Source organism: Oncorhynchus gorbuscha, linkage group LG03, assembly GCF_021184085.1.
Source record: "Oncorhynchus gorbuscha isolate QuinsamMale2020 ecotype Even-year linkage group LG03, OgorEven_v1.0, whole genome shotgun sequence".
Lineage (NCBI taxonomy): Eukaryota > Metazoa > Chordata > Actinopteri > Salmoniformes > Salmonidae > Oncorhynchus > Oncorhynchus gorbuscha.
The window spans coordinates 25444173-25472061 of record NC_060175.1 but is presented as its reverse complement, the minus strand read 5'-3'; the positions used below and the strand labels follow the sequence as shown (position 1 = coordinate 25472061).

Sequence of the window (27889 nt, the reverse complement as noted above, 5' to 3'; positions counted from 1 at the left end):
CATATTCTCTGCAGCAGAGGTAACTCTGGGTCTTCCTGTGGCGGTCCTCATGAGAGCCAGTTTCACCATATGGCTTGATGGTTTTTGCGACTGCTCTTGAAATTTTCCGGATTGACTGGCATTCAAGCAATGATGCACTGTCGTTTGTCTTTTCTTATTTTAGCTGTTCTTGCCATAATATGGACTTAGTCTTTAACCTTTTGCGTGTAGGGGGCAATATTTTTGTTTTTGCCTAAAAAACGTACCCATTTGAAACTGCCTATTTCTCAGCCCCAGAAACTGGAATATGCATATAATTGTCAGATTAGGATAGAAAACACTCTAAAGTTTCCAAAACTGTCAGAATATTGTCTGTGAGTATAACAAAACTGATTTTGCAGGCGAAAACCTGTGGAAAATCCAATCAGGAAGTGCTTCTTATTTTGAAACCTCTCTGCTCCTATGCATGCCTATCCTCCATTTAAAGGGATATCAACCAGTGTCAACAGTCTTTAGACATAGTTTCAGGCTTTTATTTTGAAAAATGAGCGAGAAAGATTACATTGCGTAAGTGGATAGGTTGGAGCTCTCAGAGTGAGTTTTGCACAACAGAGTAAAGCGGACATTGTTTCTCCCTGTCCTATTGAAAAACCTACACTCCGGTTGATATATTATCAAATATATATTTTTAAAACAAGCTGAGGATTGATTATCAAAAACGTTTGACATGTTTCTGTGGACATTATGGATATTATTTGGAATTTACGTGGATTTCTGAACATAACGCGACAAACAAACGGAGGTATTTTGGATATAAAAATAAACTTTATTGAACTAAAGGAACATTTGTTGTGTAACTGGGAGTCTCGTGAGTGAAAACATCTGAAGATCATCAAAGGTAAATGATTAATTTGATTACTTTTCTGATTTTCGTGACAAAGCTACCTGATACTAAGTGTACTTAATGTTTTGTCATGCGATCGAAAAACTTACACAAACGCTTGGATTGCTTTCACTGTAAAGCACAATTTCAAAATCTGAGCCGACCGGTGGATTAACAAAAGGCTAAGCTGTGTTTTACAATATTGCACTTGTGATTTCATGAATATGAATATTTTTAGTCATATTATTTGACTGTGGCGCTATGCTATTCAGCGGTTGCTGATGACAATTATCCCGTTTAAGGGATGGGTAGCGTCAAGAAGTGAACCAAATAGGGCTATATTGTGTATACCACCCCTACCTTGTCACAACACAACTGATTGGCTCAAACGCATTAAGGAACAAAATTCCACAAATGAACTTTTAACAAGGCACACCTGTTAATTAAAATGCAATCCAGGTGACTTCCTCATGAAGCTGGTTGACGCAATGTCAAGAGAATGCAAAGCCGTCATCAAGGCAAAGGGTGGTTACTTTGAAGAATCTCAAATATAAAATATATTTTGATTTGTTTAACACTTTTTTGGTTACTACATGATTTCATATGTATTATTTCATCGTTTTGATGTCTTCACTATTATTGTACAATTTACAAAATAGTAAAAATAAAGAAAAACCCTTGAAGGTGTGTCCAAACTTTTGACGAGTACTGTACATAGTGAGTAAACAACATTATACAGTCTACAGGGTTCAATGACTCTATATCCTGTACATGGGGCATTATTCTGAAGTACCGGGCAGATCATCGATGTGGATGGGTGCGTGCTCCTTCTCCTGTAGTCCACGATCAGCGACATTATTGTGTCAAGTTGAGCTCTAAAGTCGAGCACGCGCAAGATGGCGATGTTGAGCAAGAGGAAACATCATTGAGCAAGAGAACACAAATCAAGACTGTAGATGATGGGTCCCGCAAGTAACTGCAATCTTTTACAATAATTGTATTACAGGTGAAATGTTTTTTTTTCTGTGTGTGTGTATTTTACCCCGTTTTTCAATTACAATCTTGTCTCATTGTTGCAACTCCTCAACTCGATCAGGAGAGGAAAAGGTGGAGTCACGCATCCCCGAAACATGACCCACCAAACCGCAATCCTTAACACCCGCCACCACTTAACCTGGATGCCAGCTGCACCAATGTGTTGGAGGAAACACCATTTAACTAACGACTGAGGTCAGCCTGCAGGCGCCCAGCCTGCCACAAGGAGTCACTAGAGCACAATGAGCTAAGTAAAGCCCCTCCTGCCAAACCCTCCCCTAACCTGGACAACACTGGGCCAATTGTGCGCCGTTCTATGGGACTCCTGGTCACGGCCGGTTGCGACACAGCCTGGGATCGAACCCGGGTCTGTAGTGATGCCTCAATCACTGTGATGCAGTGCCTTAGACCGCTGTGGCGTTCTCCAGAAACGCATTTCGTCAGGTTTCTTGACCAATCACGGCTTGACTGCTTTCTAACCAGATTTTGACGGTGAAAGGCAAGGTGATGGTAAGATGATGGCCAATGATAAAAAGGTCAACCCTATAATTTTTCAGTAGAGAATCTTATTTAAGCAAGTTATTGATTAGGAAAGCTAAGTTAACTAGCTAACATTTAACCACATATATAAATTACCAGTATATTTTAACCAAGAGCATTGAAGCTAGCTAGCTAAGTTAACAAGGGGTTGGTAGAGAAGGAGGACTTGGAAGACAAGCATGACATGGAAGGAGTGGCGAAGGAGGGAAAGGCAGGGTGAGAACAAACAAGGAAGCCCCTTTCTGGGGAAGATGCCCTTGGATTGAGATTGGGTGAGGGGGAGTCAAGAGATATCAAACTCCGAACTAAATAACCAATAAACCGCTAACTGCATTCTATGAGATACAGTCTATTTGAAATCAAATATATTACATTTACTCTGCAGTTATAATAAAAGAGAATAACCATCTCTCTGTAATGAGTGCTCTGAGAGTCAGGAAGCAAGTTCAGGAAGTGAGTGTTTTAATAAATAAACGTAACATAATACAAAACAAGAAACAACACACAGACATGAAACAGAAACAATGACGCCTGGGGAAGGAACCAAAGGGAGGGACATATATAGAACAGGTGATCAGGGAAGTAATGGAGTCCAGGTAAGTGATGACACGCAGGTGCACCGTTACGATGGTGACAGGTGTGCGCCATAACGAGCAGCCTGGTGACCTATAGGCCGGGTGGGGGAGCACACGTGACACTCTCTCTCCACACTCTCTCTCTCCATCCCTCTTTCCATGCTGGCCCACCGTCACTATGTGGTGGGAAGTTGTTCTCTGCTTAGCTGACAGAGATAGGAGATATAGGAGTCCACTCTTTTCCCGTGTACCTTGGCTCTCCTTTATGCACATCACTCTGGGGACTTCCTGCAGGTACCCATGACTACTATCAATCACCCAGATACCTTAATCATTAGTGGTACTGATTGTTTTGACGCTGTATGGAGGTATTGTTATTATTTGTCACGTAGAGAGGATGACGTTATTGACTTTGGTTAGAAGGATTGTTCTATAAAGATGATGGTTCTGTACTGAATGTGTTCAAGTAGGTTACGTTAGGGATGAAGTGAGGATAGGATAGCTTTCCACGATGAGGGTTCTGAATGAAATGAAAGCATTCTGTTCAATACTGAGCCATACTGGCTGACGAGTGGCGTCTATTGGTAGAGTTCGCCTCAGTCCCAAATAGTATATGATCACTTAATTGGCTAAATGATTATCCATAGTTCTTAGTTCAGCAGCAGTCTTAAAATGCACTATTACCTTGAATGAAACGTATCGTCCGAGATTCCTAAATATTGGATAGCTGCCGTGGTCATCCCCCTCTTCAATGGGGGTGACACTCTAGACCCAAAAGGTTACAGACTTATATCCATCCTGCCCTGCCTTTCTAAAGTCTTTGAAAGCCAAGTTAACAAACAGATCACTGACCATTTCGAATCCCACCATACATTTTCTGCTGTGCAATCTGGTTTTCGAGCTGGTCACGGATGCACCTCAGCCACGCTCAAGGTCCTAAACGATATCATAACCGCCATTGATAAAAGACAGTACTGTGCAGCCGTCTTCATCAACCTGGCCAAAGCTTTCGACTTTGTCAATCATCGTATTCTTAGCGACAGACTCAGCGGCCTTGGTTTCTCAAATGACTGCCTCGCTCGGTTCACCAACTACTTCTCAGACAGAGTTCAGTGTGTCAAATTGGAAGGCCTGTTGTCCGGACCTCTGGCAGTCTATGGGGGTACCACAAGGTTCAATTCTCGGGCCGACTATTTTCTCTGTATATATCAATGATGTTGCTCTTGCAACAGGTGATTCCTTGATCCACCTCTACGCAGACGACACCATTCTGTATACATCTGGCCCTTCTTTTGACACTGTGTTAACAAACCTCCAAACAAGCTCAATGCTATACAACACTCCTTCTGTGGCCTCCAACTGATAGCTGCCCGCACCCGCCCGCCCGTCTAGCATCACTACTCTGGACAGTTCTGACTTAAAATACTTTGACAACTACGAATACCTAGGTGTCTGGCTAGACTGTAAACTCTCCTTCCAGACTCATATTAAGCATCTCCGATCCAAAATTAAATCTAGAATCGGCTTCTTACTTCGCAACAAAGCATCCTTCACTCACGCTGCCAAACATACGTAAAACTGACTTTCTTACCAATCCTCAACTTCGGCGATGTCAATTATAAAATAGCCTCCAACACTCTACTCAGCAAACTGGATGTAGTCTATCACAGTGCAATCCGTTTTGTCACCAAAGCCCCATATACCACCCATCACTGCTACCTGCATGCTCTTGTCGGCTGGCCCTCGCTACATATTAGTCACCAGACCCACTGGTGACTAAAGCTCCGCCTTATCTCAGCTCACTGGTCACCATAACAACACCCACCCGTAGCATTCGCTCCAGCAGGTATATCTCACTGTTCATCCCCAAAGCCAACACCTGCTTTGGATGCCTTTCCTTCCAGTTTTCTGCTGCCAATGACTGGAACAAATTGCAAAAATCGCTGATTGGAGACTTATATCTACCTCACTAACTTTAAGCATCAGCTTTCTGACCAACTTACCGATCGCTGCAGCTGTACACATCCCATCTGTAAATAGCCCATCCAACTACCTACCTCATCCCCATATTGTTTTTATTTACTTTTTTTGCTCTTTTGCACACCAGTATTTCTTCTTGCACATCATCATCTGCTCATATATCACTCCAGTGTTAATTTGCTCAATTTTAATTACTTCGCTACTATAGGCCTATTTATTGCTTTTACCTCCTTTCTCCATTTGCACACACTGTATATAGATTTTTCTATTGTGTTATTAACTGTACTTTTGTTCATCCCATGTGTAACTCTGTGTTGTTGTTGTTGTTTTTGTCGCACTGCTCTGCTTTATCTTGGCTAGGTCGCAGTTGTAAATGAGAACTTGTTCTCAACTGGCCTACCTGGTTAAATAAAGGTGAAATTACATTTTTAAAAATAAGATGTTAAAACCTTTCAGCTCCAATTGAACTCTGACATTTCTAGACATCATATTTCTACTCTCTCCATCACTGCAGTTGTTCTCAGGAGACAGGTCAGTGTCTGTATGGAGAACATATGTCTGAAGGTGGAGTCAAGGTTCTACTTCATTGCCCTATAGCACTACACCTACGAGGCAGAGGACATCAAGTTTGGACCTCTGAGTCACCTTTGACCTTGACGTAACTTTCTTCTAAGGCTTTTGGGGTCATGGAAGTTCCCTAACTCATCTTGTGCCTTACACAACTCAGCACACACTGTATGTATCCCTCCACCTTCCTCAGTGGGAGGAGGTGTTGATAACCGTGATTACATCCCAGTGTGATCTCAACGAACAGCCGCTGTGCTAACAACATGCCTGATGACGACAACTAGATGATATTCCTCCACCCTGGATCACAGTAAAGACACACCTTTTCTCTCTGTCTGTGTACTGTATGTTTGTTGCATGTAAGAGAGTGAGTAATGGGTCTGTATATGCAAGTGTGTAGTGTAGGATAAACATGATGTGTACATGAGTCTACTCTGAGTCTGTATACACCCTGTATTACAGGCCTGTGTTTTGTGTTACACTTGTGTGTGATTTAGTGCAGTGTTTTGTGACCTTCTCTCTCTCTCGTCTCCTCATACCAGAGTTTCTAGACAGGGATGGAATACAGTGTTTGTCTGAGCCTGCCCCTCTACTCTGCACTCAGTGATGTCCAGTCCTCATATACACCCATTGACTCGGTTAGTTCCCACACACTATTAAACACCTAGACACAACTAAGACTTTTGCATAAATAATGCATTGTTGTCACTTCCATAACAATTCGAGCTACAGGGATTTGAATTTAGCCCTTCCACTCCATACTAAATCTAATTCCATCTCCAGTATTTTTCTGTCCTCTCTATAGATTTTGCTGTAGCCCCACTGAAAGAACCTGGAAATCTTTACTAGTTCTGAGGGAGGTGATGTGGCCACCAACAGTGCCTGGGACACGTTCCAGCATTACCGCTGTCAGACATATTCTGCAACCTCGCCTCAGACAGTATGACTATCAGCTGAAGTTCACTCTTGGGAGGGATAATGTGGTGGAAGACCTTCTCTCATGCTCCTACTCCGACCGTCCTGCCAGACGACAACGAAACAGAGCTCATTCAAATGCACTACTCTCCCCTTCAGTCAGCCGTCTCACTGGAGGAGCTGAAGCAAGCATCGGAACAGGATCCCACACGGTCTACCCTGCACACCTACATATGCACTGGATGGCCAGCATGTGTGCCGGGAGAGTTGGTGACTTTCACCAGGGTGAAGCACAAACATTCTTGCTGGGAAGAAGTCTGTGTCTCTTGAGGGTTTTGCACTGTGGTCCCGAGTGGTCTGCTTGAACATGTTCTATCAATGGCCACGAGGGTCACTTTGGCATAGTGAAGGTCAAGCAGCGATGTCGAGACCTTTTGTGGTGGTCAGGCACCGACCACGACATTGAAGCCCTGGTCAGAGATTGTGCTGCATGCCTCCTCTGTGGGAAAACAGGAACCCCCCTGCAGCCTCTCGCATGGCCGTCCTGCCCCTGGAAGCACATCCAGCTGGACATCTGTGGCGAGATCCATGGGCACGCAGTCCCTCGCCATTAGTGCTTCCTGGTGGTGGCATATGACCTCCACTCTAAGTGGCCAGAAGTGCTAGACAGCCTGTTCACAAGGTGGGGCCTAACCCTCACCACAGACAATGGGGCCCAGCTAACCTCTGATGAGTTCTCCTCCTATCTCAGCGACAAGGGAATCAAACACATCCTCGCGGCCTACTACAACCCAGAAGCTGGTCCAGGGGTGCACGTTCCAAACCGCTTTGAACCAAACGCCAATGCACTACAGAGAAAGCAAACACACAAAAACACATGTCTCCCCGGAATCTCTCATGCTAGGTTGTGAGATGGTACTGCCACTGGACAGACTCAGAACACAGAGAGTAGCAGAACCGGTGACTATGCGCACCTATGAAAAGCAGGCAGTGACCAGGCACCAAAGAACAATGAAACAGCATTTCGACAAGGCGCACAGGGTGAAGAAGCCAATCATCCAAGTGTCAGACTGCGTCTGAGCCCGATGACCTCAGCGATGCAACAAAATGGCCTCATTCTGGTCGGACCCCTTGCAGGTCAACTGGGGCACGCCACCTCATGCTGAGCAATTGATCACGCTGGCACGCCAGCCACCTCAGAAAAGTACCGGCCCCTCAAAGAACACAAATGCCCACAAAGCTGACTTACAGGCCAGAGACGCCACCTGATGGATCTCCTCCACTACATCCACCCGAGCCCCAGCCTCCGTGGGCTCCCCAAGGGCCAGAGCCCCAAGCGGGGTTGCTGAAGAACGGCCTATGAGGGCACGAACTCGACCTGCTCATCTGGGGGACTACTTAACCTCCGTTCATTCTTAGGCTCCGTTCGGCATCTTAGTCAACCTCCAGGTTCATGGACTGAACTGACTAGTTCGCAGAGTCGTTATTTACCTCTTACATTTAAGGGTTAATGTTACTTTGGGGTCTAGCAAAATTAAGGCAGTTTATACATTACAATACATTCACAGATTTCACTACACACTGTGTGCCCTCAGGCCCCTACTCCACCACTACCACATATCTAGAGTACAAAATCCATATGTACATGTGTGTATAGTGCATATGTTATCTGTGCCTATGTGGATTGGTACAGTTCACCTCATGTATACATGTGTCTGTGCCTATGTTTGTGTTGCTCCACAGTCCCCGATGTTCCATAAGGTGTATTTGTATCTGTTTTTTAATCTAATTTTACTGCTTGAATCAGTTACTTGATGTGGAATACAGTTCCATGTAGTGCTGTGCGCCTCCCATTGGGGATTGTGAAGAGACCTCTTGGCACGTCTTGTGGGGTATGCATGGGTGTCAACATGTCAATACCTCTCATAAATACAAGTAGTGACGAAGTCAATCTCTCCTCCACTTTGAGCCAGGAGAGACTGACATGCATATTTATTAATGTTAGCTCTCTGTGTACATCCAAGGGCCAGCCGTACTGCCCTGTTCTGAGCCAATTGCAATTTTTCTGAGTCCCTTTTACTGGCATCTGACCACACGACTGAACAGTAGTCCATGCGTGACAAAACTAGGGTCTGTAGGACCTGCCTTGTTGACAGTGTTGTTAAGAAGGTAGAGCAGCACTTTATTATGGACAGACTTCTCCCCATCTTAGCTACTGTTGTATCAATATGTTTTGACCATGACAATTTACAATACAGGGTTACTCCAAGCAGTTTAGTCACTTCAACTGGCTAAATTTCCACATTATTTATTACAAGATTTCGTTTAGGTTTAGTGAATGATTTGTCCCAAATACAATGCTTTTCATTTATAAACATTTAGGACAAACTTATTCCTTGCCACCCACTCAAACTAACTGCAGGTCTTTGTTAAGTGTTGCAGTCATTTCACTCGCTTTAGTAGCTGACGTGTATAGCGTTGAGTCATCTGTATACATACAGGAGATATATTGGCTTTACTCTGGCATTATTAATATAGAAAAAATTAAGAGACTTTACAGCTGCCCTGAACACCGTCTGTATTCTATTAGATAGGTAAATCTTTATCCACAATATAGCAGGGGGTGTAAAGCCATAACACATACGTTTTTCCAGCAGCAGACTATGATCGATAATGTCAAAAGCAGCACTGAAGTCTAACAAAACAGCCCCCATAATCTTTTTATCATGAATTTCAGTCATTTGTGTAAGTGCTGTCCTTGTTGAATGTTCTTCCCTATAAGCGTACTGAAAGTTTGTTGTCAATTTGTTTACTGTAAAATGGCATTGTATCTGGTCAAACACAACGTTTCCCAAAAGGTTACTGAGGGTTGGTAACAGGCTGATTGGTCGGTTATTTGAACCAGTAAAGGGGCTTTACTATTCTTGGGTAGCGGAACTACTTTTGCTTCCCTCCAGGTCTGAGGGCACACACTTTCTAGTAGGCATAAATTGAAAATATGGCAAATAGAAGTGATAAATATCCTCTGCTATTATCCTCAGTCATTTTCCATCCAAGTTGTCAGACCACGGTGTTTGCCATTGATGATAGACAACAATCATTGTTTCACATCTTCCACACTCACTTTAAGGAATTCAAAATCACAATGCTTGTCTTTCATCATTTGGTCAGATATACTTGGAAGTGTACTGTCAGAATTTGTTGCTGGAATGTCATGCTTAAATTTGCTGATCTTGCCAATGAAAAGATCATTAAAGTAATTGACAATATATATTGAGTTTACCTTTGTTCACAAAATGTTCTTTAAGATGCTCCAGCGCTTTTTACTATCATTATTTATGTAATTTATGTTTGTAACAGTGTAGTTTCTTCTTCTTTTATTCAGTTTAGTCACATGATTTCTCAGTTTGTAGTATGTTTGCCAATCGGTTGTGCAGCCAGACTTATTTGCCATTCTTTTTGCCTCATCCCTCGCAACCATACAATTTTTACATTCCTAATCAATCCACTGGGATTGAACAGTTTTTACAGTCATTTTCTTAATGGGTGCATGCTTATTAGTAACTGGCATAACCAATTTTATAAATGTGTCAAGTGCAGTGTCTGTTTGCTCAGTCACTACAAACTGAGGACCAACAAATATTCTTTACATCAATAACCATAGGAATCACTACAACACTTTTTGTATGACCTCTTATACACTATATTAGGCCCAGCCTTTGGAACTTTGGTTTTCCTAGTATCTGGATTTCTGTAGCATTAGTAAAGATGTGATCGATACATTGTGATGATTTCATTCCTGTGCTGTTTGTAACTGCCCTGGTAGGTCGACTGATAACCTGAAGCAGGTTGCAGGGACTGGTTACAGTTTGAAGCTTTTTTGTGAGTATGCAGCTTGATGAAAGCCAGTCGATATTAAATCACCTAGAAAATATACCTCTCTCTTGATATCACATACCTTATCAATCATTTCACACATATTATCCAGATACTGACAGTTAGCACTTGGTCTATTCAGCTCCCCCCAAGAATGGGCTTCAGGTGAGGCAGATGAACCTGTAGCCATATTACTTCAACAGTATTAAACATGAGATCCTCTCTAATCTTTACTTGAATGTGGTTCTGAATATTAACAGCAACACCTCCACCTGACACGTTGGTATGAATGATTTGGGAGACAGGCGCAAGAATGCGTAATAGGGTTTTTATTTACACCCAAATTACGGCGTGCAGTGTAAAGGCACGGGGATGAAGACCAAACAAGCACTTTACAAAACACAGGGTTGAAACCCAAACAAAAAAGAGAGGAGTACCTAAAATAAATCCGTAATCATCTACGCAATCCACAATGGCACAAAAGCCCAAAAAACACAGCACAGGTACTCACACGCACCAACGGACATTGTAACAATAATCGATAGGACACTGGAGAACAAAGAACACACTTATACAATTACTAATCACTTGGAATAGGGGCCAGGTGTGTGTAATGAAAGTTCCGGAGGGATCCGTGAAACCACCATTGGCATTTCTATATTTTCGAAAAATGTTTTAACCTTGTATTGCTACTACTGTATCATTAAAGTTATTATCTAAGTGAGTTTCAGAGGTGTCAGAATATGAATGATATCTGTTACTAGCAAATTATTGATTTCATGAAGCTTGTTTCTTAAGAAAGATATGGTAATGTGGGCTATTTTGAGCACTTTCTTCTGGGATGCTTACTTATTTTCATTGCTTTACTGGAAAGCTTAGCTGGAGTAGATATGTGATTTACTGTATGTTAGTGCAGGGCAAGCTGCACACAGTGGACTTCCTCCTAGGGCACACCGCCTCAGTGCTAACAGTGTAAATCTGGTTCATAGGCACATGATTACTGCATACTATAGCTGTAGGATCAGCAATGGCATTCCAGGCAGTGAGGGGGACATAAATTAGGTTACTTACATTGTACATTTTCTGAAGCATTATGAGAACTCTGCATCATAATGGTAGGGATAAGCTGAGCTGGGCTTGGGTCATTGATAAGTCATTGTCTCAACGCAGCCTTATTATGCTGCGAAAGGATCCACGAACCAAAATTATTTTTGTGGATCCCATCCTCCTCACAAAATATGTTTTGTTTCCAAAAGGTATCGAAATTGTCAACAAAAGTTGCACCCATTGAGCTATAGTAATCACATAGCCAGTTGTGAAGAGAAAGAATCCTGATAAAGTGTCCAATGCCACGATTCATAGAGGGCCCAGGGCCAAATATGATTGGTCTTTTGTTAGTGTCTAGCAGAGAGTCAATCAGCTCTTTAAAATCCAGTTTCAACTGTTCAGACCTACCCTTCACAATGTCATTAAAACTCACATGGACTATGATAGAACCGATGTCCATGACCTGTCGTAGTACATGTGGGAGCAGCTTAGTAATGTAATTTACTCAAGCTCCGGCATAGGACAATGTTTTTGCACCAGGAACAGTCAAAATTCCTACCATGGAGCTGCCTAAAATCACAGCTGGGAACCCTTTATTGATGGGCGAGAGGTAGGATGACTTAAGCCTGTTGCCCCTGTTGCCTGGTGCAGGCCTCCGACAGATGGAGAAGCCCCGATTAGTCCAGAGCAGGGAAGGAAGGTTGCAGACGTCAACTTCTAAATCGTAGTAGTAGGCACTGCGGCCGCTGACACAGGCACCCCCAGCGACGAAGGTGCAGGAAAATCAGGCTCCAGGACGGCGAAACTGTTCGTTGTTTGTATCTGCTCCGGGCCTCTCGTTGGGAATGTAGACTGCTTTGCGGGAGGCTGCTGTCTCCGGCTTATGACCATTGTTGATTGCCTTGCTCCACTTGCTGTGCTCCTTCTACTCTGCTATCAGCTGGGGGAGATCCAGGCAACACCGACCAGTCGGATAACGACAAACAACAAGGCGAAGATGCATCCAACAAGTGTGAACGCCGTCCAGCCACCGGAGTAGAAAATGTAAACATTCTACTCTGCGTTTTCCACAGTTTCTTACGTAGGCCGGCGCCTGCGTGATATATTCAGCTCTAAGTTGAAACTTTTACTTACTAAATCACACTCTGACCAGACATCAGTACACACACAGTCAGAGTAGAGAGGAAGTGACAGGAGTTGAGTTGAGAATAATTGCGACAAAGGTCATGTCATTGTTTTTAGGTGGAATCTTATGTCAAATGATACGTTTGTTATCCGTTTGCACGTATAACTTTGCTCAAATTGTGCTCTTTCCACAGATGGCTCTGGCTTGCTGATAACATCTGAACTGATCAGACTCCTTATGTGATTCGACTCCTATATTACTGCCTGTACTCAATAAAATTTCCAATGGTAAATTGAAATAATTTGAGACTGTCATTTGATAGGCAATTGTGGTTCCCAATCAGACAGTTACTATAAAACAAATCTGCTGTCCTCAGTTAAATGTTTGGTGAATGCATAGCGTTGCTTTGTCCTCAGTCCTCCTTTGAATGCTGTGTGTACCATGATAACACGTGGACCTGAGTTTAGCTGGTTAATTATATAATTTCAGTTTAAATTCTATTAGGCACTCGTTATGTACTGTAGTACATAAGTATTTAGCTCTCCCCTTCTTGTCACCATATCATTTTTAAAAATCCCCCATGTGCTGCATGTATGCCCTTGGGATTAATACAGTAAATATCCTAAATATTGGTTACTGCTTTCATCTGTCACGACTTTTACCGAAGGTAACTCCTCTCCCTGTTCGGGGCGGCACTCGGCGTCGCCGGTTTACTAGCCGCCACCGATTCCTTTTTCCTTGTCTGGCTGGTTGTTTTGTCTGTGTTCCTTTTCACACCTGGTTTCATTTGCGTTCATTTCTGTGTGTATATAGGGCACCTGTTGCCTGCCTTATTTCGTGCGGGATTAAGCTTGTGTGTATTTGCGCTCAATTATCTTTGATGTTTATTGTTTTCACAATTACGCACATGTATGTAAGTGCCGTAACTCAGTTTGTTTCTCCGTGCGTTTTGCACGAGTTTCTTTATTGTTTTCACTATTAAGGCACGTGTATGTAAGTGTCGGAACTGTGGTTGTTCCTCCTGTGTTGGCACGAGTTTCTGATTCTTCGAGAGCAAAGTTTGTGGATTTTCGTCTGTGCCATGTTTGTGTTGGTGGACTAAATACACTGCTCAAAAAAATAAAGGAAACACTAAAACAACACATCCTAGATCTGAATGAATGAAATATTTTTATTAAATACTTTTTTCTTTACATAGTTGAATGTACTGACAACAAAATCACACAAAAATGATCAATGGAAATCAAATTTATCAACCCATGGAGGTCTGGATTTGGAGTCACACTCAAAATTAAAGTGGAAAACCACAATACAGGCTGAACCAACTTTGATGTAATGTCCATAAAACAAGTAAAAATGAGGCTCAGTAGTGTGTGTGGCCTCCACGTGCCTGTATGACCTCCCTACAATGCCTGGGCATGCTCCTGATGAGGTGGCGGATGGTCTCCTGAGGGATCTCCTCCCAGATCTGGACTAAAGCATCCGCCAAGTCCTGGACAGTCTGTGGTGCAACACATGATGTCCCAGATGTGCTCAATTGGATTCAGGTCTGGGGAACGGGCGGGCCAGTCCATAGCATCAATGCCTTCCTCTTGCAGGAACTGCTGACACACTCCAGCCACATAAGGTCTAGCATAGTCTTGCATTAGGAGGAACCCAGGGCCAACCGCACCAGCATATGGTCTCACAAGGGGTCTGGGGATCTCATCTCGGTACCTAATGGCAGTCAGGCTACCTCTGGCGAGCACACAAAGAAATGCCACCCCACACCATGACTGACCCACCGCCAAACCGGTCATGCTGGAGGATATTGCAGGCAGCAGAATGTTCTCATTTACATTTACATTTAAGTCATTTAGCAGACGCTCTTATCCAGAGCGACTTACAAATTGGTGCATTCACCTTATGACATCCAGTGGAACAGTCACTTTACAATAGTGCATCTAAATCTTAAAGGGGGGGGGGGGGGGGGGTGAGAAGGATTACTTATCCTATCCTGGGTATTCCTTAAAGAGGTGGGGTTTCAGGTGTCTCCGGAAGGTGGTGATTGACTCCGCTGTCCTGGCGTCGTGAGGGAGTTTGTTCCACCATTGGGGGGGCCAGAGCAGCGAACAGTTTTGACTGGGCTGAGCGGGAACTGTACTTCCTCAGTGGTAGGGAGGCGAGCAGGCCAGAGGTGGATGAACGCAGTTCCCTTGTTTGGGTGTAGGGCCTGATCAGAGCCTGGAGGTACGGCGTCTCCACGGCGTCTCCAGACTGTCACGTCTGTCACATGTGCTCAGTGTGAACCTGCTTTCATCTGTGAAGAGCACAGGGTGCCCGTGGCGAATTTGCCAGTCTTGGTGTTTTCTGGCAAATGCCAAACGTCCTGCACGGTGTTGGGCTGTAAGTACAATCCCCACCTGTGGATTTCGGGCTCTCATACCACCCTCATGGAGTCTATTTCTGACCGTTTGAGCAGACACATGCACATTTGTGGCCTGCTGGAGGTCATTTTCCAGGGCTCTGGCAGTGCTCCTCCTGCTCCTCCTTGCACAAAGGCAGAGGTACCGGTCCTGCTGCTGGGTTGTTGCCCTCCTACAGCCTCCTCCACATCTCCTGATGTACTGGCCTGTCTCCTGGTAGCGCCTCCATGCCCTGGACACTATGCTGACAGACACAGCAAACCTTCTTGCCACAGCTCGCATTGATGTTCCATCCTGGATGAGCTGCACTACCTGAGCCACTTGTGTGGGTTGTAAACTCCGTCTCATGCTACCACTAGAGTGAAAGCACCGCCAGCATTCAAAAGTGACCAAAACATCAGCCAGGAGGCATAGGAACTGAGAAGTGGTCTGTGGTCACCACCTGCAGAACCACTCCTTTATTGGGGGTGTCTTGCTAATTGCCTATAATTTCCACCTGTTGTCTATTCCATTTGCACAACAGCATGTGACATTTATTGTCAATCAGTGTTGCTTCCTAAGTGGACAGTTTGATTTCACAGAAGTGTGATTGACTTGGAGTTACATTGTGTTGTTTAAGTGTTCCCTTTATTTTTGGAGCAGTGTATATTAACCACGCTTCTCAAAAATCCCTGCTCTCCTGCGCCTGACTCTTACACCTCTCACCGAGACACACCTTATTACATCATCTCAATTCCTACACTTTCTCTGAACTACCCTCCTGGTCCTTCTTCTCTTTCAATGGTATCATCATTATGCCTATTATGTGTGTACCCACATGTTATTCCCAGCAATGGAATCATTATATTTAGCTATGTTAAATGATGTCCAGGACCTAGTGTGACCTAGTGATGAATGAACCTGTTAGATAACATCCACATTATGTCCATAATCCAATTATTCTTTGATACATTAACATTTACATTTACATTTAAGTCATTTAGCAGACGCTCATATCAAGCAAACACCTACCAGACACTTTGTGGAAAAGTGAGGAGAAACTATTATATAGTGATGGACTATGGTGTTACTTAGCTAGAGCAGACTGTCTGCTTTTCGTCTTACAGACAAACGTTAGTGGCTAACAAGTAATTAGTTAGCTAGCTAACTTTAGCAAGTAGATTCCACTCAACTAAAAGTATAGTATAGCTTTAGAATTTATTTCCCAATTGCTCTGCTTATGTATCATGTTGAAGATGGGTTTCCCAAGTCAGTCAGTGCTACCTGTTCAAGCTGGCTATCAAGCTAAACAGATGGCTCTGAAGCTCATCTGTTTGAAGTCATGCACCCAAGAAGACTGCTGCCCCCACCAGCCTGAAATCCAATCGAAAGAAAAAAGACATTGAAACCCAAAGGTGCCAAGACCTGAGAGAGAGCAACTTGAGAAATTGAGAGTGAAAACTTAACAGACATGCCTATTGTTGGTAGACAATTTTATGCTTTCCAATACATTTTTCACGTTTGAACAACATTTCTTTGCTTACGGTTCTGTATTTTTTTATTCCAAAATGTTTATTTTTGGTCTGCGGCAATGATGTTCTGCTCACTCAAAGTCGCACTTGCAAGCTCTCAAGTTTGGCCTATGTGTCACGTTCTGACCTTTATTTCCTTTGTTTTGTCATTATTTAGTATGGTCAGGGCGTGAGTTGGGGTGGGCAGTCTATGTCTGTTTTTCTATGATTTGGGGATTTCTATGTTTCGGCCTAGTATGGTTCTCAATCAGAGGCATGTGTCATTATTTGTCTCTGATTGAGAATCATACTTCGGTAGCCTGGGTTGCACTGTTTGTTGGTGGGTGATTGTCTATGTTAGTTGCTTGTGTCAGCACAGTCCTTATGATAGCTTCCTTGTCTTTATTTGTTTATTGTTTTTGTGTTCAGTTCTTTCTTTAATTAAACATTCATCATGAACACATACCATGCCACATTTTGGTCCTCTGATCCTTCTCGCCTCTCCTCTTCAGATGAAGAGGAAGATCGTGACACTGTGCGCTTGTGGAACCCATCCTCTCGGTCTTGGCCAAATATCTGTGCTTTCAACTGGTCTATGCACTTGCAGCACTCATCTTCTGCTCTCTTGACTCAGTGTTTACTTGCTCAATGATGTTCCATCTTGCTCAACAACATCATTTCGCACGCGCTCGATTTTAGAGATCAATTTGACTCCATACTCCTTTGTTTGTTTTTGACGTTGAGGGAGAGGTTATTTACCTGGCACCACTCCACCAGGACTCTAACCTCCTCCCTAGAGGCTGTCTCATTGTTGTTGGTAATCGGGCCAACTTGATGATTGAGTTGGAGTCATGCGTAGCCACAGGGCTGAGCACACAACCCTGTTAGGTTATCTCATAGTATTATAAGACTATGACACACTCCAGGGCCGACGTTTTTTCAAAATGCAATCGGATAGGATTACAAGCATAGAAATACAATTAATAGAACGGGCATATCACTGACTTGAATGTCTGTTCTATTCATTATATTTCTATGCATTTAATCCTATCTGATTGTGGAAATCCGATCAGATAGCTTTTGAAAAACTGGGCCCAGGGGGTGAAGACTGCAAGTTAGTCACAGAGAGAGAGATAGAAAAGAGAGTTTACCTCCTAGTAGCTCTGGACTGGTAGTAATAATATGGGATTGAGAGAGAGAGAGAGAGAGAGAGAGAGAGAGAGAGAGAGAGAGAGAGAGAGAGAGAGAGAGAGAGAGAGAGAGAGAGAGAGAGAGAGAGAGAGAGAGAGAGAGAGAGAGAGAGAGAAACAGAGAGAGTAAGTGAGGGAGACAGAGAGTAAGTGAGTAAGAGAGAGAGAAGTGAGAGAGCGAGAGAGTAGGTGAAAGAGTAAGTGAGAGAGGTTATGGGTCTGTGGCAGTAGAGAGAGGTTATGTTACTGTACCTCATAGTAACTCTGGACTGCGTTGATGAAAGCTTCGTCAGCCACTATCTGGGTGTCTCCGTTGAGGAAGGCCTTGAAGCGGTCGTTGGTCTGCCGGAGCTGCTGCTCTGTGATCTGGGGAGGCAGAGAACACATTGAGGACACTTCAATAACACAGCCATATAACACAGAGGACATCTCAATGACAGTGATATAACACATATGACAACTCAATGACAGCCACATAACACAGAGGACATCTTAATGACAGTGATATAACACAGAGGACATCTCAATGACAGTGATATAACACAAAGGACATCTCAATGACAGTGATATAACACAGAGGACATCTTAATGACAGTGATATAACACAAAGGACATCTCAATGACAGTGATATAACACAGAGGACATCTCAATGACAGTGATATAACACAGAGGACATCTTAATGACAGTGATGTAACACAAAGGACATCTCAATGACAGTGATATAACACAAAGGACATCTCAATGACAGTGATATAACACAAAGGACATCTCAATGACAGTGATATAACACAAAGGACATCTCAATGACAGTGATATAACACAGAGGACATCTCAATGACAGCGATATAACACAAAGGTCATCTCAATGACAGTGATATAACACAGAGGACATGTCAATTACAGTGATATAACACAGCCATGGGTAGGGATAGATACTCATTAGTCACAGAAGGGATATGCATGGGTTATAGCTATGAAAGACAGTTGACTTACATTAGTCAAGGTACACTCCCCTATGAACAATTTAAACATTTTTTATTTCACCTTTATTTAACCAGGTAGGCCAGTTGAGAACAAGTTCTCATTTACAACTGCAACCTGGCCAAGACAAAGCAAAGGAGTGCGAAACAAACAACAACACAGAGTTACACATGGAATACACAAACGTACAGTCAATAACACAATAGAAAAATATATATACAGTGTGTGCAAATGAGGTAAGATAAAGGAGGTAGATAGGCAATAGATAGGCCGTAGTGGCAAAGTAATTACAATTTAGCAATTAAACACTGGAGTGATACATGTGCAGAAGGTGAATGTGCAAGTAGAGATACTGGTGTGCAAAGGAGAAAATAAAAAAATTAAAATATGGGGATGAGGTAGTTGGATGGGCTGTTTACAAATGGGCTATGTACAGGTGCAATGGTCTGTGAGCTGCTATGAAAACTGATGTGTAAGAGATATGAGTCTCCATCTTCAGTGATTTTGCAATCATTCCAGTCATTGGCAGCAGAGAACTGGAAGGAAAGGTGGCAAAGGAGGAATAGGCGTTGGGGGTGACCAGTGAAATATACCTGCTGGGGTCTGTGCCACGGGTGGGTGCTGCTGTGGTGACCAGTGAGCTGAGATATGGCGGTGCTTTACCAAGCAAAGACTTATAGATGACCTGGAGCCAGTGGGATTGGCGCGTATGACGCGAGGGCCAGCCAACGAGAGCATTCAGGTTGCAGTGCTGGGTAGTATATGGGGTTTTGGTGACAAAACAGATGGCACTGTGATAGACTGCATCCAATTTGCTGAGTAGAGTGTTGGAGGCTATTTTGTAAATGACATCGCCGAAGTCAAGGATCGGTAAAATGGTCAGATTACAAGGGTATGTTTGGCAGCATGAGTGAAGGATGCTTTGTTTTGCAAAATAGGAAGCTGATTCTAGATTTTAATTTTGGATTGTAGATGCTTAATGTGAGTCTGGAAGGAGAGTTTACTGTCTAAACAGACACCTAGGTATTTGTAATTGTCCATATATTCTAAGTCAGAAGCGTCCAGAGTAGTGATGCTGGATGGGCGGGCAGGCAGGTGCAGGCAGCGATCGGTTGAAGAGCATGCATTTAGTTTTACTTGCAGAGCAGTTGGAGGCCGCGGAAGGAGCTCATCTGGAAGTTTGTTAACAGTGTCAAAAGAAGGGCCAGAAAATTACAGAATGGTGTCCTCTGTGTAAAGGTGAATCAGAGAATCACCAGCAGCAAGAGCAACATCATTGATGTATACAGAGAAAAGAGTCGGCCCGAGAAATGAACCCTGTGGCACCCCCATAGAGACTGCCAGAGGTCCGGACAACAGGCGCTCCGATTTGAAGAGGCAGTCATTTGAGAAACCAAGGCTGATGAGTTTGTGTGAGATTGAGGGCATCTAGCATAGATTATAGAACGGCCGGAGTGTTAAGCACGAGCTCTGAAGATAAATGGGGGGCAATCAATTCACTAGTAGAACACAGGGCACAGACCTGGATAGCATGACAGGTAGATTGCAACTCTGCAGTAGACTCTGCAGTAGATTGCAACTCCAGCCCATTCGGCAGCTCTATCTTGTTGTAAAATTTTATAGTTGGAGATGGAAATGTCAGGGTTTTTGGTGGCCTTCCTAAACCAGGATTCAGACATGGCTAGGACATCCGGGTTGGCAGAGTGTGCTAAAGCAGTGAGTAAAACAAACTTAGGGAGGAGGCTTCTAATGTTAACATGCATGAAACCAAGGCTTTTACAGTTACAGAGGTCAACAAATGAGAGCGCCTGGGGAATGGAAGTGGAGCTAGGTGCTGCAGGGCCTTGATGAACCTCTAACTGAGGAAGAGTAAGATAAGGGTACGGCTAAAGGCTATAAGAACTGGTTGTCTAGTGCGTTCGGAACGGGGGGTAAAGGGAGCAGGTTTCTGGGCGCGGAGGAATAGATTCAAGGCATAATGTACAGACAAGGGAATGGTTGGATGTGAATACAGTGGAGGTAAATCTAGGCATTGAGTGACAATGAGAGAGGTTTTGTCTCTAGAGACATCATTTAGACCAGGTGAGGTCACCGCATGTGTGGGAGGTGAAACAAAAGGGCTAGCTAAGGCATATTGAGCAGGGCTGGAGGCTCTACTGTGAAATAAGACAATAATCACTAACCAAAACAGCAATGGACAAGACATATTGACATTAGGGAGAGGCATGCATAGCCAAGTGATCATAGGGACAAGTGGGAAGCTTGGCGAGCTGGAGACACGGCGATTCAGAGAGATAGCGGGCTGGGGCTAGCAGAAGGGCTTAGGGGGACGTCATGACGGAAGAAGTCTGTTGTAGCTCCCTCATACGGTTACGTCGGTAGACCAGTCATGTTGGATCCATGTGGGCAGTAGAAGGCTTCAGTCCAATTGGTAAAATAGGTATTGTAGCCCTGAAAATTCACTGATGGTCAGCTAGCGGGCTGTGGATGGGCCTTCAGGGGACGCCGCGACGGAGGAGCCTGAGAAATTGCTTTTTATTTGCAATTCTGCCTAGAAGACCAGCATCCCGGAGTCGCCTCTTCACTGTTGACGCTGCCAGTTGAGGACTTGTGAGGTGTCTGTTTCTCAAACTAGACACTGTAATGTACTTGTCCTCTTGCTTAGTTGTGCATCGGGACCTCCCACTTTTTCTATTCTAGTTAGAGACAGTTTACGTTGTTCTGTGAAGGGCATAGTACACAGCGTTGTACGAGATCTTCAGTTTCTTGGCAATTTCTCGCAAGGAATAGCCTTAATTTCTCAGAACAAGAATAGACTGACGAGTTTCAGAAGAAAGTCTTGGTTTCTAGCCATTTTGAGCCTGCAATAGAACCCACAAATGCTGATGCTCCAGATACTCAACTAGTCTAAGGAAGGCCAGTTTTATTGCCTCTTTAATCAGAGTGACAGTGTTCAGCTGTGCTAACATAATTGCAAGAGGGGTTTTCTAATGATCAACTAGCCTTTCAAAATGAGAAACTTGGATTAGCTAACACAACGTACCATTGGAACACAGGAGTGATGGTTGTTGATAATGGGCCTCTGTACGCCTATGTAGATATTCCATAAAAAACCTGCTGTTTCCAGCTATAATAGTAATCTACAACATTAACATTGTCTACACTGTATATATGATCAATTTGATGTCATTTTAATGGGCAAAAAAATGTGATTTTCTTTCAAAAACAAGGACATTTTTAAGTGACCCCAAACTTTTGAACGGCAGTGCAAAAATACCCTAAAATAAAAGTTGACATTCTGTATTGTTGCCACATATGAAATATTTGATCTGAAATACAAAATGCTGGAGTATAGAGTCAAATTTACAAATGTTTTCTTCACTGTCCAAATAAATATGGAGGGGAGTGTAGTTCCCTGTTTTGAGAAGATAACTGTTTGGGGTGTTTTATAGCTCTTGATTTGATTGCTTCTGACAAGGTAGGAAAGTTTGTAGTGCTGAGCATAAGAAAACAATCTGCATATAATCTGTACATTTCTAATGATAGTCTTAGCCTATCTGAAAACTGTATCTGAAATATATCTGAAATATGTTATATTGCACCTTCTGTCTTTGCTAGGATTTGTGCAGACTTCTGGCGCCGACAGAGATGGCTGCCTCGCTTCGCTTTCCTAGGAAACTATGCAGTATTTAGATTTTTTTTATGGATTATTTCTTACATTGTTACCCCAGAAAATCTTAAGTTTTATTACATACAGCCGGGAGGAACTATTGGATATAAGAACAACGCCAACTCACTAACATAACGACCAGGAATATGACTTTCCCGAAGCGGATCCTCTGTTTGGTCCACCACCCAGGACAATAGATCGGATCCTAGCCGGCGACCCAAAACAACAGAGCCGCAGAAGGGGCAGACAGAGCGGTCTTCTGCTCAGGCTCCATAGGCGGGCACATCGCCCACCACTCCCGAGTATACTACTTGCCAATGTCCAGTCTCTTCACAACAAGGTAGACGAAATCCGAGCAAGGGCTCCCTTCCAGAGAGACATCAGAGATTGTAACGTTCTTTGTTTCACAGAAACATGGCTCACTTGGGGATGTGTTATCAGAGTCGGTACAGCCACCTGGTTTCTTCACGCATCCCGCCGACAGAAACAAACATCTCTCTGGTAAGAAGAAGGGCAGGGGTGTATGCCTTATGAATAACGAGACGTGGTGTGATTATAAAAACATAGAGGAACTCAAGTCCTTTTGTTCACCTGACCTAAAATTCCTTAAAATCAAATGCCGAACGCATTATCTACCTACCAAGAGAGTTCTCTTCGATTATAATTACAGTCGTGTATATCCCCCCCAAGCAGACACATCGGCGGCCCTGAAAGAACTACATGTATATTGGAATCTACATAAACTAGAAACCACAAATCCTAAGGCTGCATTTATTGCAGCTGGGGATTTTAACAAGGCTAATCTGAAAACAAGGCTTCCTAAATTGTATCAGCATATCGAATAGGCGACCCAGGTTGGCAAAACCCTGGATCATTGTTATTATAACTTTCGCAAGGCATAAAAAGCGATCCCCCGCCCTCCTTTTGGAAAATCTGACCACGACTCCATTTTGTTGCTCCCACCCTATAGACAGAAACTTAAACAGGAAACACCTATGCTCAGATCTGTTCAATGCTGTTCCGTCCATTCGGATTCCACGCTTCAAGATTGCTTCGATCACGTGGACTGGGATATGTTCCGCATAGCGTCGGACAATAGCATTGATGAATACTCTGATTCGGTAAGCAAGTTTATTAGCAAGTGCATCGGTGATGTTGCACCCACAGCGACTACCTAAACCTTCCCCAATCAGAAACTGTGGATTGATGGCAGCATTCGCACAAAACTGAAAGCGCGAACCACAGCTTTTAATCAGAGCAAGGTGACCGGAAACATGACCGAATACAAACAGTTTAGCTATTCCCTCCGCAAGGCAATCAAACAAGCTAAGTGTCAATATAGAGACAAAGTAGAGTCACAATTCAACGGCTCGGACACAAGAAGTATGTGGCAGGGTCTACAGTTAATCACAGACTACAAAAAGAAAACCAGCCCTGTCACAGACCACGATGTCTTGCTCCCAGACAAACTAAACAAATTCTTTGCTCGCTTTGAGGAAAATACAGTGACACCAACACGGCCCGCTACCAAAACCTGCAGGCTCTCCTTCACTGAGGCCAACGTGAGTAAAACATTTAAACATGTTAACCCTCGCAAGGCTGCCAGCCTAGACAGCATCCCTAGTTGCGTTCTCAGAGCATACGCAGACCAGCTGGCTTGTGTTTTTATGGACATATTCAATCAAACCTTATCCCAGTCTTCTGTTCCCACATGCTTCAAGGGGGCCACCATTGTTCCTGTCCCCAAGAAAGCTAAGGTAACTGAGCTAAATGACTACCGCCCTGTAGCACTAACTTCCGTCATCATGAAGTGCTTTGAGAGACTAGTCAAGGACCATATCACCTCCACCCTACCTGATATCCTAGACCCAATCCAATTTTCTCACCGCCCCAATAGGTCCACAGACGAAGCAATCGCAATCACACTGCACACTCCCCTAACCCATCTGGAGAAGAGGAATACCTATGTAAGAATGCTGTTCATCGACTACAGCTCAGCATTTAACACCATTGTACCCTCCAAACTCGTCATTAAGCTCGAGACCCTGGGTCTCGACACCTCCCTGTGCAACTGGGTAGGAGAGGGTAGGAAACAACATCTCCACCTTGCTGATCCTCAACACTGGGGCTTGACAAGGGTGCGTTCTCAGCCCTCTCCTGTACTCCCTATTCACCCATGACTGCGTGGCCATGCACGCCTCCAACTCAGTCATCTCTTTTGCAGACGACACTACAGTGATAGTGAGACAGCCTACAGGGAGGAGGTGAGGGCCCTCGGAGTGTGGTGTCACACTCAATGTCAACAAAACGTAGGAGATGACCGTGGACTTCTGGAAACAGCAGACGGAGCTGCCCCTTATCCACCTCGACGGGACAGTAGTGGAGAAGGTGGAAAGTTTTAAGTTCCTCGGTGTACACATCACAGACAAACTGAATTGGTCCACCCACACAGACAGCGTGGTGAAGAAGGCGCAACAGCGCTTCTTCAACCTCAGGAGGCTGAAGAAATTTGGCTTGTCACCTAAAACACTCACAAACCTTTCCAGATGCACAATCGAGAGCATCCTGTCGGGCTGTATCACCGCCTGGTATGGCAACTGCTCCGCCGCTAACCGTAAGGCTCTCCAGAGGGTAGTGAGGTCTGCACAACGCATCATCGGGGGAAAACTACCTGCCCTCCTGGACACCTACACCATCCGATGTCACAGGAAGGCCAAAAAGCTCATCAAGGGCAACAACCACCCCGAGCCACAACCTGTTCCCTCCGCTATCATCCAGAAGGTGAGGTCAGTACAGGTGCATCAAAGCTGGGACCAAGAGAATGAAAAACAGCTTCTATCTCAAGGCCATCAGACTGTTAAATAGCCATCACTAACATTGAGTGGCTGCTGCCAACATACTGACTCAACTCCAGCCAATTTAATAATAAATAATTGTATGTAATAAATGTATCACTAGTCACTTTAAACAATGCCACTTTATATAATGTTTACATACCCTACATTACTCATCTCATATGTATATACTGTACTCTATACCATCTACTGCATCTTACCTATGCCGCACAGCCATCACTCATCCATATATTTGTATGTACATATTCCTATTCATTCCTTTACTCTTGTGTGTAAAAGGTAGTTGTTGTGAAAGTGTTTGATTACTTGTTAGATATTACTGCATTGTCGGAACTAGAAGCATAAGCATTTCGCTACACTCGCATTAACATCTGCTAACCATGTGTATGTGACAAATAAAATTTGATGTAATGTAATCTCTCACTAAAGCACAACTGAATCATCTTTATGAATATTTCACAAAGGAATATTGGGTATTTAAGGAGGAAAAACACATGTTGACCAATTATGACTGATACCAGGATCAAGATGGTCAGCTGTAGTAAAGACCACAGGCTAGAGAGACAGGCAGGATCAGAAATACCTCTTCTTTATAACGTAACTATTTTAGACAACCCTGTCATGTTCTGTTAATGCTAGTTTATACAGTACATAGATTGAATGGTCCACACTGTAATAAAAATTACATCTTTCTTTTTCCTTTTTCATGTCCTGTCGATGACAAGAATATATTTGTATATGCATTTTCTCTCAATACTTTATGAGCCCCTCAAACCACGTAGCTATCTTTTATTAAAACATTATATCAAAGTTGGGTGTGTGCTCTGCAGGCATTACTTTGGACTACACTTTGACACATTAGTTCAGCAGTCACCTCAGCGTCACCGTGTGTAATGGTATTTCCAGTGGTGGAAAAAGTACCCCATTTTCATACTTGAGTAAAAGTAAAGATACCTTAATAGAAAATTACTATAGAAAGTGAAAGTGAAAGTCACCCAGTAAAATACTACTTGAGTAAAAGTCTTAAAGTATTTGGTTTTAAATATACTTAAGTATCGAAAGTACATTGAATTGCTAAAATATACATAAGTATCAAAAGTAAAAGTACAAATGATTTCAAATTCCTTATATTAAGCAAATCAGACGGCACCATTTATTTATTTATTTATTTATTTGTGGATAGCCAGAGGCACACTCCAACAAACGAATCATGTGTGTTTAGTGAGTCTGCCAGATCAACCAAAAAACTCTCAAGACAACCTTTCTGAGAGAAAAAGATAGGGAATAGAAAGAGAGAGACGGACAGACGGACAGACGGATAGATAAATAGATAGATAGATAAATAGAAGAAAAGCTGAATCACTAGAGGAAGAAAAATATGGTGTAGAGATCAATACTTGAGATTCGGCATCTGTGGTTTTGTCTCTCTACCCCAACAGCTGCTAGAGCAGAAGAGAGTGGAGAAGCTCTGACTCGTCCTTGCTCTGTCCTAATACACACACGTACACACACACAAACACACACATACACACACATACACACATACACACATACACACATACACACATACACAAATACAGACATACACAAACACACACATACACACACTTGTCCTACTTCTCCCTGCACTGTCCTAGTAGACTGCAGTGTTGAAGGACCATCCGGAGGTGCAGAGATGTTAATATTCACCCGTAGACAGACAGACAGACAGACACTCGTCCTTGGCTGTCCTCTCTCGGAAGAGGGCATGTGTTTTCAATCGTCACAGATGGAGAGGAGACAGGGAACAAAGGACACACCCCTTATTGACAGCTGGGCTCGGCTCTCTGTTTAAATTTGCTCAAACGTGATTAAAGGTATTGTCCAAAGGTTTCGTCATGTGTTCAGTGTACCAACAAATACTAATTAGAGTGTCTATAGCTACAGTAGACTATTCCTGTGGCAAGCTTACTATAACAGGCAGGCAGCCAGATACCATATTGCGCTTCTGGGTCAGACAATCTGGGAGCAAAGGAGACAGAAAAGACGACAGCATTCCTATGTTTTGTGTAAATGCAAACCTAAATTCAACACAAGTCTCACGAAGGTCTTGTGTAGTTTACAGTAGTAGTAGGGTCTGGTGTATTGTACAGTAGTAGTAGGGTCTGGTGTAGTGTACAGTAGTAGTAGGGTCTGGTGTAGTGTACAGTAGTAGTAGGGTCTGGTGTATTGTACAGTAGTAGTAGGGTCTGGTGTAGTGTACAGTAGTAGTAGGGTCTGGTGTACTGTACAGTAGTAGTAGGGTCTGTTGTAGTGTACAGTAGTAGTAGGGTCTGGTGTAGTGTACAGTAGTAGTAGGGTCTGGTGTAGTGTACAGTAGTAGTAGGGTCTTGTGTACTGTACAGTAGTAGTAGGGTCTGGTGTACTGTACAGTAGTAGTAGGGTCTGGTGTAGTGTTCAGTAGTAGTAGGGTCTGGTGTAGTGTACTGTAGTAGTAGGGTCTGGTGTAGTGTACAGTAGTAGTAGGGTCTGGTGTAGTGTACATTAGTAGTAGGGTCTTGTGTACTGTACAGTAGTAGTAGGGTCTGGTGTAGTGTTCAGTAGTAGTAGGGTCTGGTGTAGTGTTCAGTAGTAGTAGGGTCTGGTGTAGTGTACAGTAGTAGTAGGGTCTGGTGTAGTGTTCAGTAGTAGTAGGGTCTGGTGTAGTGTTCAGTAGTAGTAGGGTCTGGTGTAGTGTTCAGTAGTAGTAGGGTCTGGTGTAGTGTACAGTAGTAGTAGGGTCTGGTGTTTGTAC

At 43.5% G+C, this 27889-nt stretch overlaps 1 protein-coding gene across 12 annotated transcripts in view; it reads right to left on the bottom strand.

Annotated features, from left to right (window-relative positions):
• LOC124029232 (calcium-dependent secretion activator 1-like) overlaps positions 1 to 27889 on the bottom strand; it is a 176884-nt gene that overhangs the window by 118739 nt on the left and 30256 nt on the right. For all 12 annotated transcript variants that reach the window (XM_046341047.1, XM_046341052.1, XM_046341056.1 and 9 more), the window contains exon 2: positions 17861 to 17974. In XM_046341047.1, coding sequence (XP_046197003.1) covers positions 17861 to 17974 — 114 coding nt within the window. The remainder of the gene's footprint in view (positions 1 to 17860; positions 17975 to 27889) is intronic.